At 58.5% G+C, this 12293-nt stretch overlaps 1 protein-coding gene across 1 annotated transcript; it reads left to right on the top strand.

Annotated features, from left to right (window-relative positions):
* The first annotated feature begins 2901 nt into the window (after positions 1-2901).
* Positions 2902-12257, top strand: TGM2 (transglutaminase 2). The gene is made up of 13 exons (XM_015881832.3): positions 2902-2933; positions 4245-4424; positions 5871-6113; positions 6867-6985; positions 7398-7526; positions 7791-7971; positions 8748-8883; positions 8970-9073; positions 9180-9419; positions 9505-9777; positions 10854-11014; positions 11098-11234; positions 11427-12257. The coding sequence occupies exons 1-13, from the start codon at positions 2924-2926 to the stop codon at positions 11581-11583; spliced, it is 2070 nt and encodes a 689-aa protein (XP_015737318.1). The 5' UTR covers positions 2902-2923; the 3' UTR covers positions 11584-12257.
* The last annotated feature ends 36 nt before the right edge of the window (positions 12258-12293 follow it).

The following is a 12293-nucleotide window of genomic DNA, read 5'->3' as shown; positions in this document are numbered from 1 at the left end:
AGCTCCTCTGATCCTTCAGTGTCTGATTTATGGCTCCGGCTCCGACCAATTAAGCCGTAACCTTTCCAGAAAGGCAAGTGCAGGAGTTAATCAATGTCTCTTTCCCACCCAGGAAATGGCAAAGCCATTCATCAGGGGTTGTGGGGGGTCCCCAGGAGCTGCTCTCCTCGGCGGGGCTGCAGCCCACCTGCACTGCTGCATCGAATGGTTCCTTTTAAACCAAATGGATGGATGAATGGTGGGTGCAGAGAGAAGAACACAGAGCTGGGCAATGGGGACAGGCAGGAGCTGAGCCCCACTCCCCACTACATCTCCCAGAGATGCCTGTCAGAAACCACAGAGGTGTGAGATTACTGCAGAAACACGAAGGGTTGGTGTGGAGAGCAGGGGTGGGGGGTTCTTCCAGAGGGCAGCTTGGAAACGACACCCAGCAGCTGGAAATGGGCTCGTTATGGGATGAAGCCACTCAGCTCACAGAGAGCACTGAGCCCCACTCTACACTGTGGGCATCCAATGGCATGGAGACATCTCAGGGCTGTCAGAGCCCAGCACTGGGCCTGGCACGGAGCTCAGAGCAGGGAAGGTTGGCTTCTCCTCATCTTAAATGGAAAAACACCAGTTGGGCTGGAGAACAAAGGCCATGAAATCACACATTCCTCCCAGAGCCTCCCTCCATCCATAGGGCCCAGCACTTTGCCCCCAGGGCTTCCAGAGAAAGGGCTGATCAGCCGCCCAGCTCCCCCCCTTGGGGCTCTGCATGGCAGCCCTCCGGAACAGATTTGCACAGCTCAGCTTTCTCCTCTCCACTGCAGTCCTACACCAGAGCAGGGTGACAGTGGGATGATGCAGGGATGACACCGGGGTGACATCAGGGTGACATCAGGGTGCCACCAAAGCACACCACACCCCTCGGACCTGCCCCTCCTGGACCCCCAGCACAGTTCCCAGAGCTCCGTGGTGTCAGGGGGAGCTCAGGACACCCCCACCCACTTCAACCACATGGAGAACATCCCAGGGCGGAGGAGCCCAGCACAGGCAGAGCACTCAGAGGCAGCTGATGGCGTAGCTCAGGGCTCAGGGAAGACACTGTCCCTTTCAGGGTTTGTTTGCTCACCTAACTCAGGATGTGCAGTGAGTGGGGCCGGGTGTAGCTCGCTGCACACCCAGCATAGCAAACAGCCAGGACACGGGCACAGCCCCTTTGAAGCTGCTCCAGCATCGGGTGGGAGCGGGGCAGGCACAGCCCTGCATGGAACACCTTGAGCACATGGGCTATTTTGGGCATCCAGCAGAGCAAACACCCTCTTAATGCATCCTTGTCTTACTAAGGAGAGTAAAAATAACACCATCAGCACGGCTACCTCCCGCCTGCAGCATTTCCACTGCGGGGCAGACAGAACCCCCCTGTGTGCAGGGGTTAACAGAGAGGGCACCGACTGTATATGGAGGGGTTCATCCTGCAGGGATGCTGGGTCAGAGCTGGCTTCCATTGCCCCACTAGGAACTGAGAGAGCCATAGCCCAGGTACCACCACTGCTCTGTGCATGGCCAGAAGGCCGTGCAGGAACCATCTTTGTGCCACCAGCTCTGTGCCATCAGCCCCAGCATTGCACCCATTGGGCACACAGAGTCTCACTGAGCAGCTGATCCTGAGTTGGAGCAGAGATGAGAGAGAAAGAATCTGTTTTGGATCATTCCAAGAAGACGGTGCCATCAGCGGCTGTTTGTCACGCACCAACCGGAGCAAATCAAACACATCCGAATGCTGCACCCCGGGCTGCAAGGTTTATGCAGGGTTCACATGTGGTGAGAAGGAAGCGAGGGCTTGTGCAGGCAGAGCTGAGCCTGTACCCTCGGGGTGAACCTGGGTGCATTGGCACCGCATTGACACGACACTGCTGGTGGCAGAGGCTCTGGCACACTGGAAGTGGGGCTGGGAGTGGGGTCAGCTCAGGACAGGCAAAACCCTGCTGCCAACAAAGGCCCCAATGCCTCCATCCCTGTAGTGGGAAGAGTGCCTGGCAGCCCCCACAGCCCCTGTTGCCCCATGTGCATGAGAAGATCCAGCCCTGTGCTGCCCATGGGGCTGGCACTAAGAGGACCACTATGAGGGATTGAGTTCCTTCCCATTGCTTCCACAGCCCCAGAGATGATGGAGTGAAGAGGGATGGCTTCAATTCAAGCCATCTACCCGAGGTACCCCTTGGAGAGGGGCTGCGCTCACACAGATCCCCTCCCACTTCTATCACTGCTGCAGAACCAGCTGTGTCCAGTGTCTCATTTCCAATGGGGTCGGGGTCTCTGCAGTGCTGGTGGGGTTGGGGTCCACAGTTCTGTTGGGGTTGAGGTATTGGTGGTGGGGCCGTGGCAGCCTTGGGGCACAGGGGGAGCAGCGCTGCTGGCAGGGAGCGAGCCGGGCGCTGTGGGGCTGCGGGTGCCCCCTCGGAACCCTCCAGCTGATGTTCCCTCTGGCATCACTCGGGGCCGTGTTTACGAGAAGGGGGCGGCTGCGGCGGCTCCGAGGCGGCCGGGAATGGCCGGGTATGGAGATAAGAGACGGGGGAGGAAAACTTTATAAGGAGAAAACATTCCTCGGCTCCTGGCACCGCGGTGGGGGCCGCGCAGCCCCTCTCCCCTCCCGCCTCACCCCTATTCCCGGAAAGCTCCGGGGCTGCGAGAAGGTGCAGCTCCGGGGGAGGGGCGGCAGGTGAGGGTCCGAAGGGGCCGACCCCCCTCCAAGTGCCGTGGGTTGGGATTATTATTTTTTCTCTCGGTTGGTTAAAATAGGTGGGACCAAACCCACTCGGTTTCCTGGAAACTTTGTTTTCATTCCCCCCCGGCCCCGGCCCCGGGGGAGGGCGCTGCGCCCGCGCTATAAAGGCAGCGGGAGGCGGCGGCACCGGGACCGGGATCGGACGGGACCATGGCTGAAGGTAAGAGCCCTTCAACACCGCTGGGCTTCGACCCCGGCCCGGTTCCATCCCCGCGAGCCGCGATCGGGAGCGTGAAGGGCGGCAGCGGATCCGTTCCCGGCCGCGTTATGCGGGACGGAGCGTCGCTGTGCCGCATGCGGGGCTCCGCGGGGCGCTGCGGGACCGAGTGCCCGCAACTCAGCCCAGACGGAAGAGGCTCCTCCTGCAGAGCTGCTGTGCCGGGCGGGACTGCTCCGAAGGGCTTTGGGGGGATGCACGGACAGCCCGCACCTGTCCCGCAGCACCGGGGCACACAGCCGTCCCACCGCCTGCAGAGAGCCGGCAGGGCTCCGCTCTGTGCTTAAACCTGCGGGGATGAGCCGGGATGGCCTGGAAAAGGAGCAGCTGCAGCCCTGCACGCTTGTTTGAGGCGTCCCAAATGCAGCTTCTCCTTCGGCACAGGGTCAGCAGGTCCTTCCTGCGCTCTGTCCCCACTGCAGGGCCCCATATGGGCCTTCAGCTCTGCACCCGCACGCTGTGCTGCAGCAAACCGTGGGGTCCTGTTCTGCTCTGGAAATGCAGCACTTTGGGTCAGCAGTTCCCATCCAGCGCTGCCCAGGGACGGCTCTGAGCTCACCGCTGCAGAAAGGCACAGCACAGCCCCAGCCACCCTATGGCCCAGCTGCTGCTGAGCTTGCTGTGTGCTCTCCAGCGTTAAATGCTCTCATTTGCTCTGGCAGCTCCACTCTGTCTGCCTGCACGGCGTTCAGGGGTCAGTGGCCCTGAATGATGCTGAGCAATGTCGTATTGCCACGGCGCAGCGCTGGGGTTTCAGCTCTGCTCCCAGCACACAGCCCCATGTCCAGCCTGGGAACCAATTGCTGTCTCTGTCAGTGCATTTCTGCTCCATCCATCCCGTTTCTCAGCAGTCACAATGCAGGGAAGTTGCCCACAGTTGAGGCACAGAAATAGCTCTGGCATTCCCAGCGCTCAGCCAAGTTCCTCATCAGAAGGCTTTGGAGGGGGACGCTGACAGCAAACTCTGGCACAGAGCCTCCCAGAAAGCAAGAATGAGCACTGGGCTTTGCTGTGGTGCTGGATGCTGCAAGATACAGAGCACGGCTCTGCAGTGGGGATGCTTGAGACTCAGGGCTGTGATGGGCACAGGGCTGCTTGGTGCAGAGGGGACTGCTGAGGCCCCACAAAGACCCAGGGTAGGATTAAAGAGAAATCCCAAATGCAGGGCAATGCACAGGGTGCATCCACACCTCAGGGCTGGGATGGCCCTGGGAGATGCTGCTGGGGCAGAGCCTCACATAATACCTCTTGCAGAGCTGGTGCTGGAGACGTGCGACCTGCAGTGCGAGCGCAATGGCCGCGAGCATCGGACGGCAGAGATGGGCAGCCAGCAGCTGGTGGTGCGGCGTGGGCAGCCCTTCACCATCACCATGACCTTCGCAGGACGGGGCTATGAGGAAGGGGTGGACAAACTCGCCTTTGACGTGGAGACGGGTGAGTGCCACAGCTCCCATCGCAGCATTGAGCTCAGGGTGCCCCCAGCATCCATGCATTCCTAGGGTACAACCGAAGTGGGTCACTGCATAGGGGTGAGGCTGAGTGCAGCTACAGGCAAACAAAAAGGAAACTCTGTCTGGGGCAAGAGCTATTTTAGGGATGCTGTATCCTGCTGAGTCAATCAGCCCAGAACTCAGAGTGAAACTGCACCACGCAGGGCAAGGCTTCCTAGGAAGATGAGCCATTCCTTGTGGTGACACTGCATTCACTCCCTGCACACCATGCACTCGCTGTGAACTGCATGTTACGGGAGCCCTGGGTGCAGCAGATCGGAGGCTGCAGGCTGGCTTCCAGCCACTGAGCTTGCACAAAATGGGCCAAGGAGCTCTGGCTCCAGCCAAGGCACAGCCCTGCTGGCACAGCCTGGACCAGCACCCTCACCAGGGGCTGTACCATATGGAGCTGCCATATATTATCCCTTGGGGACAACAAAACTGCCCCATGACATGTACCACCTCGTGTGCCACCTCCTGCAGCACAGAGGGGATCAGCTCAGTGCAAAAATAGCACCCATATTTTTAGAGCTGATGGCTTTGCAGAGCCCTGCCCAGGCCCCCGGGATGCTGTGGCAGGACAGCAGGTTCTACAGCCGGAGCAGGCGGAGGCGCAGCCCAGAGCTGCCAGAAGGACAGGGATAGCTCAGCCCAGCCTCCCTGAAAGGGCAGAGAGGAGAAACTGTGTCACTCTCATGAGTTCATGAGTATTCTCGGTGTCTCGCTGATGTGCCGCCCTCACTGCGGGTGTGGGCTGGTGGGGGACCGGCTGCTGCGGAACACGATGGCCACCAGCCAACCCCATCAGCACCGGCAACTGGGGCTGGGCTGGGGCTGGTTCCGTGCTCCCAGTGGGGGTGGCTCGGGCTCAGCTCACAGCCCTATAGCTCAGGGGGAAGGCACAGATCGCGCTGTTCTCGGCTTGAGCGCTGTGGCTGCTGAGCTCATGGCTCACCCTGGGCTGTGTGCGCTCAGCGGAGCTCCTGCTGTGAGCAGCTCTGTGCTCAGGGCTCCAGGCTCTGCGCCAAGGGCTGTGCACTCACACCGTGACCCAGCTGCTTGCTGGGGGGGAGCCCAGCAAAGCCTCACCCTGGGATGTGCGTAAACCCCTCAGAAACAAAACCTGATGGGGAGGGCTCCCTGCCCCTGTCCCAAAGGCTCTAAGCCCAGGTGGAATTTTGTCATGGTTTTATGACAAAATTATGACGGATTTATGACAAAATGGCTTTACCACTGACAGATTTGCATGGTTTTTCTGCCTGGCCCCACTCCTGAGTCCCAGTGGGTGACGTCTGTCCCCTCCAGCAGGCACGGGGACATCCCTGCACTGCACAGCCCTGCACAGCCCCCTGGCACTGGGGAAAGCTGATGTACGTCCCCTTGCTTGCAGGGCCCTGCCCCATCGAGACATCGGGCACCAGGTCACACTTCACCTTGACCGACTGCCCCGAGGAGGGGACCTGGAGTGCAGTGTTGCAGCAGCAGGACGGGGCTGTGCTCTGTGTCTCGCTCTGCTCCCCCAGCAATGCCCGCGTGGGCCACTACCGCCTGACACTGGAGGCTTCCACCGAGTACCAGGGCTCCAGCTTCCACCTCGGGGAATTCGTTCTGCTCTTCAATGCCTGGCACCCAGGTGAGGCTCTCACCTTCCCAACACCAGGGAGGTCCCAGGGTTCTTGCCCCTCTCTACATAGCAGGCCACAACCCCCCTCCTCTGCTCAGGACACAACTCCTTGTATCAGCACCCAGTACCTGATGTCCCTAACAGCAGCTCATGGTGGGGGAAAGGCCCAGAACTGGGAACTCCCAGACACGCAGCAAGATAGCAGGCAGCACGGAGCCCTGCTGGAGGAGGTTAATTACAGCTGGCAATTGTCATTTGCTCACATCCTTCCCCTGCCCCAGGAGCAGCCCTGCGCTGCCCTGTGCTGACCTTGGCTGAGGGACCAATTTCCTGAATCCCAGTGCTTTGTGCTGGCTCTGGAGATAAGGGCGGCGAGGAAGCTTTGCTCACCCAGGGCTGTGCTGAGTGCTGATGCTGTGGACGTACGGGTTTTGTTCCTGAAAGCCTTTCCAGTAAGGGGTGTTGTTTCCAGCAGTGACCCCTGCGCAGGTCCTGACGTCCGCCAGATCTCCCAGTTCCCACCATTCACTTCTCAGCCGTGGAGGTTCCCACTCCTGGGGGAAAATCTACTGTGTGAAACAAAGGGGAGGAAAGTGAAAGAGAAGTCAGGAAAGAACAGAAAAGGGAAGCAGAGGCCCCACTCATGTTTTCCCATCAGCTCGGGTCAAACCGAGAGGAAATTCTTGAGCAGCCTTTTGGACAGGAACAGCCCCACTCCCTGGTGCCCCATCCCAGTGTCCCCATCCCTTGCTCTCCCCACAGAGGACTCAGTGTACCTGCGGGAAGAGGATGAACGCCGAGAGTACGTGCTGTCCCAGCAGGGCTTCATCTACATGGGCTCCCACGACTACATCACCTCCACACCTTGGAACTTTGGGCAGGTGAGCGCAGCACAGCCCTGGGACCCCCAGCACCACACAGCAAACAAATGAAAACCTCATTGCTGAGCTGCCTCCTAAACCTGGGAGCATATGGGGAGCTCAGGGCTGCACGCTTCTAATCGGTGCCACTGGAGAGCTGGTGCTCGATAGCAGCTCCCCAGGGCTGCACCGGTTGTGCTGATAACACAGCACTGCGAGCTGTGCCTACATGGGGGCCCTGGGGCTGGAGGGGTGCAGCCATGTTCTGCAGCTCACAACAGAGCTGTGTGCAGCCTGAAAGCCGTGCATGGCAGCAGGATGAAACTTCTTATCACAGCAGCATAAATGGGATAAAGTGGTGCTGCCATTGCACCATCCCCACCTGCAGACTGCACACCTCACCTGTGTTTTTTCCCCCTCTCTCTTGTACCAGTTTGAAGATGAGATCTTGTCCATCTGCCTCAATATGCTGGACATCAACCCCAAATTCCTGCGGGACCAGAACTTGGACTGCTCCCGTCGCAATGACCCTGTTTATATAGGCAGGGTGGTGAGCGCCATGGTGAGTGCCGCAGGGCTCTGCAAACCAACCCTCTGCAGCACCTGCAATGCGTGAGCATAAAACGTGCTCCTGCATCGCAGCCATGTGCATCCTGGTGCAGTTCTTGCACCACGTAGCTCTAACATCCCTCTGTGCTGCCTAATGAAGGTGGTAACAAGATTAAGCTGGAGGAAGGCACTCCATCCAGCCTGCTCCTGGGCAGCATGCCCTGTCCTCTTTATACCCAGGGGCCGCAAGGTGCCATCTCCTTGTGTCACCCCACAGGTCAACTGCAATGATGAGGACCATGGGGTGCTGCTGGGCCGCTGGGACAATCACTATGAGGATGGGATGAGCCCAATGGCGTGGATCGGCAGCGTGGACATCCTCAAGAGGTGGAAGAATTTGGGCTGCCAACCTGTCAAGTACGGCCAGTGCTGGGTCTTCGCTGCTGTGGCGTGCACTGGTGAGCACAGCCCCCTATGATCCCTGCCCCCCCCCCAGCCACCTGCCACCCCACGTGCACTGCAGGGAAGGCCGCAGTCAGTTCACCTCGGTCGCTGAGCAATTAAGCTCTCTGTTATTCCAATTTGTCAGGAAACTTGAGGGAAAAAATGATAAAGAACCGCTCTGGCTTTGCAATTAACTCTGTGCTGTGCCAAGGACAGCCCCGGCCGGGAGGGAGGGGCTGAATTTGTGGCTGAGGAGAAGGAAAGCGGTGTTGAGGTCAAGTTTGTAAAGTGAAGCAATGAATCCACTGAGAACAAAATAATTTCAGTGCCACCATCATAGTCAGTTTAGGGCAAAAGAGATGGAAAACCTAAGGCCGTCCTCTGCTAATTGCAGACATGCAGGCACGCTGCAGCGCTGCCTTTCTCTCTGTGCTGCCAGTGTGTGCACGGTTACATATTTCATGTCTGTGAGACTCTGTAGAGAGGAGAGAAATAGCAGAGAGCTAAAGCAGATTTTCTGCAAATCAGAGGAGCTGACAGCCCTCCTCTGGAACATCACAGCTGCTGCTCCCTGGAGTGCCTGCATGCAGTGAGAGGCAGCGCTTAGATCTAACGGAGGCTGTTGCACGCTGCCTCCACGCTCCCCAGAGCACTCCCAGTCTCTCTCATGTCCATTCCCCACTGTGCTACCAAACCCAGTGGTGTCCCAGCACACTGCCACCCCTTATGGCACTATGGGACTGGTGGGTTACCCCCAGTGCCCACCCCAACACCACCCTGCTCCCCGCAGTCATGCGCTGCCTGGGCATCCCCAGCCGTGTGGTCACCAACTACAACTCTGCCCATGACACCAATGGAAACCTGGTGATCGACCGCTACCTGAGCGAGGCGGGCATCGAGGACCGGCGCTCCAGGGACATGATCTGGTGAGTGCTGTGAGCGCTGAGATCGTGGCATTCCCAGCACGGCTGGATGGGGGCAGGAGCTGCTCAGTGTTATGCTTCCCTTGCAGGAACTTCCACTGCTGGGTGGAGTGTTGGATGACTCGGCCTGACCTGGCACCTGGATACGATGGGTGGCAAGCGCTGGATCCCACGCCGCAGGAGAAGAGTGAAGGTGCGGCACGGCTGCGTCTCCCCACGCCTTGCCCTCAGATGGGGCATCCCCATGGCTCCCACCATGGCCGGGTCCTGGGCAATAGCAGCTGCCCTGCTCCCTGCAGGGGTTTACTGCTGCGGGCCGGCCCCTGTCAAGGCCATCAAGGAGGGAGACCTGCAGGTGCAGTACGACATCCCCTTCGTCTTTGCGGAGGTCAATGCCGATGTGGTGTACTGGATCGTTCAGAGTGACGGCAAGCAGAGGAAGAGCACACACTCTTCAGTGGTGGGGAAGAAAATCAGCACCAAGAGCGTCGGCAGGGACAGCCGTGAGGACATCACACACACCTACAAGTATCCAGAGGGTACGGCAGCCGTGGAGGGAGCACAGGGTTGGCACTGAGGAGGGGGAACGTCACTCAGCTGACTGGAGCTCTTCCTGCACCGTAGGGTCTGAGGAGGAGCGGGAGGTGTTCAGCAAGGCAGAGCATGAGAAGAGCTCGCTGGGTGAGCAGGATGAAGGGCTGCACATGCGGATCAGGGTGTCAGAGGGTGCCAACAAAGGCTCTGACTTCGATGTCTTCGCTGTCATCAGCAACGACACGGACATAGAACGCAAATGCAGGCTGAGGCTGTGTGCCCGCACCGCCAGCTACAACGGTGAGGTGGGCCCGCAGTGCGGCTCCAAGGACCTGCTGAACCTCACCCTGCAGCCCCACGAAGGTAAGGAGATGGGGGGTGGGGGTACTGGGCATGGGGGCCATGCTGCAGCACCAGCAGCTGTCCCAGTGCCAAGTCCCAGCATGTGCTGGCAGCTTCCCAAAGAGGAAATTCTTCCTGCAGCCACCAACCGCACGCACCGTGCACACAATGGCTCGAGCAGCAATAATATCCGTGCAAATCTTGGCCTGGGCCAGGGCCAGGATGCTGCGGGATGGGCAGAAACCGCTGCAAGGCACACACCCAGCACCCAGCCATGTGAAGTGCTTCTTGTGCTCACTCACACTGCACAAGCACCCGTGGGTCACTGGTTCAGCACGCTCCAGGCTGGCAGAATGCAGCACTTCTGTTCAATCCTATGGCACAAACGCAGCGTGAGAACCCAGCTTTAACCCACAACAACATCTCACAGAACCCCTGAGCTGCCCCTGCTCACTCAGGCAGGAGGCTGGTGATGCACTCAGAGCAGGGCGGAAGTTCCTGCTCTCACACACCCTCCATGCAGAGGCAGAGGAATAGATCCCAAAGGGCTGCGTGGGATTTTCCCATCAGCTCCGGCCCCCATAGCCCTGAACTGGTGGGAAAAGCATTGCTGAGCTCAGGCTGTGCTGACATGGTCAGCATCCCCTCTGCAGAGGACACAACCTCTTTCATCCTCACGTTATTTGAGTCAGAGCTGTCCTGGCCTGAGCCCAATGCACTGCTGAACCCTGGTTTGCTGTTATTACAAATTAGCATTGCCGCCTGGTAATTAAACACCACACTGATTTATATCACTTTCCTACAGAACCTTCAGGGTTTGGAAATGCCACACAGCTGATACACTGGAACAAGCTAACTTCAAATGCCAGCCAAGCTTTGCTCCCCTACAGGGACCCATAACAAATGCTATCAGCAGCTGCACGCTGGGATGCAGCAACCAAACAATTTTTGCACCTTATGCAGCCCAGGGAAGGGGATGCTGCCTTTGCCCCTCAGGCACCTCCATGCTTGCAGACCCTCCTGCAGCTCCTCCAACCCAACTCTGTGTGCTGGCTCAGGAGCAGCACTGACCTTGCTCTGCTTTGCTTTGCCTGCAGGACAGAGTGTGCCCTTGCGCATCCTCTATGAGCAGTACGGGCCCAACTTGACCCAGGACAACATGATCAAGGTGGTGGCTCTGCTGACTGAGTATGAGAGTGGTGACAGCGTGGTGGCCATCAGGGATGTCTACATCAAGAACCCAGATATCAAGATCAGGGTGAGTGTGGCCTCAGATGCTCCAATCCACGGGAGCTCGGTCCTGGTGTGGTCCTGCAGTCCAACCACCCTCTTTGCTCACAGATTTTAGGGGAGCCGATGCAGGAGCGGAAGCTGGTGGCAGAGATCACACTGGTGAACCCACTGTCAGAGCCGCTGCACAACTGCATGTTCGTGGTGGAAGGCGCCGGCCTCACTGAGGGGCAGAGGATCGAGGAGCTGTAAGAGCCACAGCTGGGTGGTGGGGAAAGAGCTGGGGGGGTCCTGGGGCTCACAACAGCTCCACTGCGACAGGGTGGGAGTGGGGCTGAGCTAGTCCCAGGGCTCAGCAGTGCCATAGAGGTCCTGGGGGTGTCACGGCACAGGGGAATGAGGACCTGGGGACACACACTTGACCTCTCCATCCCCTCCAGGGAGAACCCTGTGGAGCCACAGGCAGAGGCCAAGTTCCGGATGGAGTTTGTGCCACACCAGGCTGGGCTGCGCAAGCTGATGGTGGACTTTGAGAGCGACAAGCTGACGGGAGTGAAGGGCTACCGCAATGTCATCATCGCACCCCTGCCCAAGTGAGGGCCCCCTGAGCCCCCAACCTGCTCCAGCCCTGGGCAATGCTGCAGAAACAACTACAAACCTTAGTCCAACCCACAACAAGGGCACAGGACCCTGCACCTTCGAGTGCCCACTGCCACGACAGCTCCTCTCCATCACTGCCACTCCCAGGGGCTGGGGGACAGTGACAACCGTGGTAGCGCTCACGCAGCCAGGGCTGAGCTGTGCCTTCTCCTCCTCTCCCTCCCCATGGAGGAGGACACAGCTCCAGCTCGGGGTCCTCCTGCAGAACCCAGCAGAAGCCTCACTCATTTCCGCAGCTCTAAACACGCCCCTGGGACACAGAGCACATTTCATAATGCAAACAATAGAAAGACAATCTTCTCCCGCACCGATCGCGCAGCAGCAGCACTCACGCCTGCCAGTTAAAATGCTCTGAATGCAATTTGGTAGAGAAAAAGATTGTATACTGTGAGCACAAAGCTGTTTATATGCTATATACACATATAGCATAAATCTATTTATAGCTCTATAAATACATACTGCCTAGATCCCTGCTGCATAGGTAAAGCAGGTTATTTGCTTTAATAACTGTTCTTGTCACCGCAGAGATGGTGTGATGAGGAATGGGACGTTGCCTTGACGGGAATTAACTATGCAAGCACTGAATAAAACCTCTATTTTTCACTTTTAAAGCCATGCCTGGCTCGTGAGCATCCTTTCCACCAGAG

This window comes from Coturnix japonica, chromosome 19 (assembly GCF_054131305.1).
Source record: "Coturnix japonica strain WE chromosome 19, WE-NBRP24, whole genome shotgun sequence".
In the NCBI taxonomy this organism is placed as follows: domain Eukaryota; kingdom Metazoa; phylum Chordata; class Aves; order Galliformes; family Phasianidae; genus Coturnix; species Coturnix japonica.
Note: the sequence above shows the minus strand (reverse complement) of the source record. Positions and strands in the feature narration are given on the sequence as shown.

What these genes read in the sequence shown, in the direction of transcription:
- TGM2 (XM_015881832.3), top strand. An exon ending in GCAGGGTGGTGAGCGCCATG is followed by an intron (nt 7,527 to 7,790) that starts GTGAGTGCCGCA and finishes GTCACCCCACAG; the next exon opens with GTCAACTGCAATGATGAGGA. An exon ending in ACCCAGATATCAAGATCAGG is followed by an intron (nt 11,015 to 11,097) that starts GTGAGTGTGGCC and finishes CTTTGCTCACAG; the next exon opens with ATTTTAGGGGAGCCGATGCA.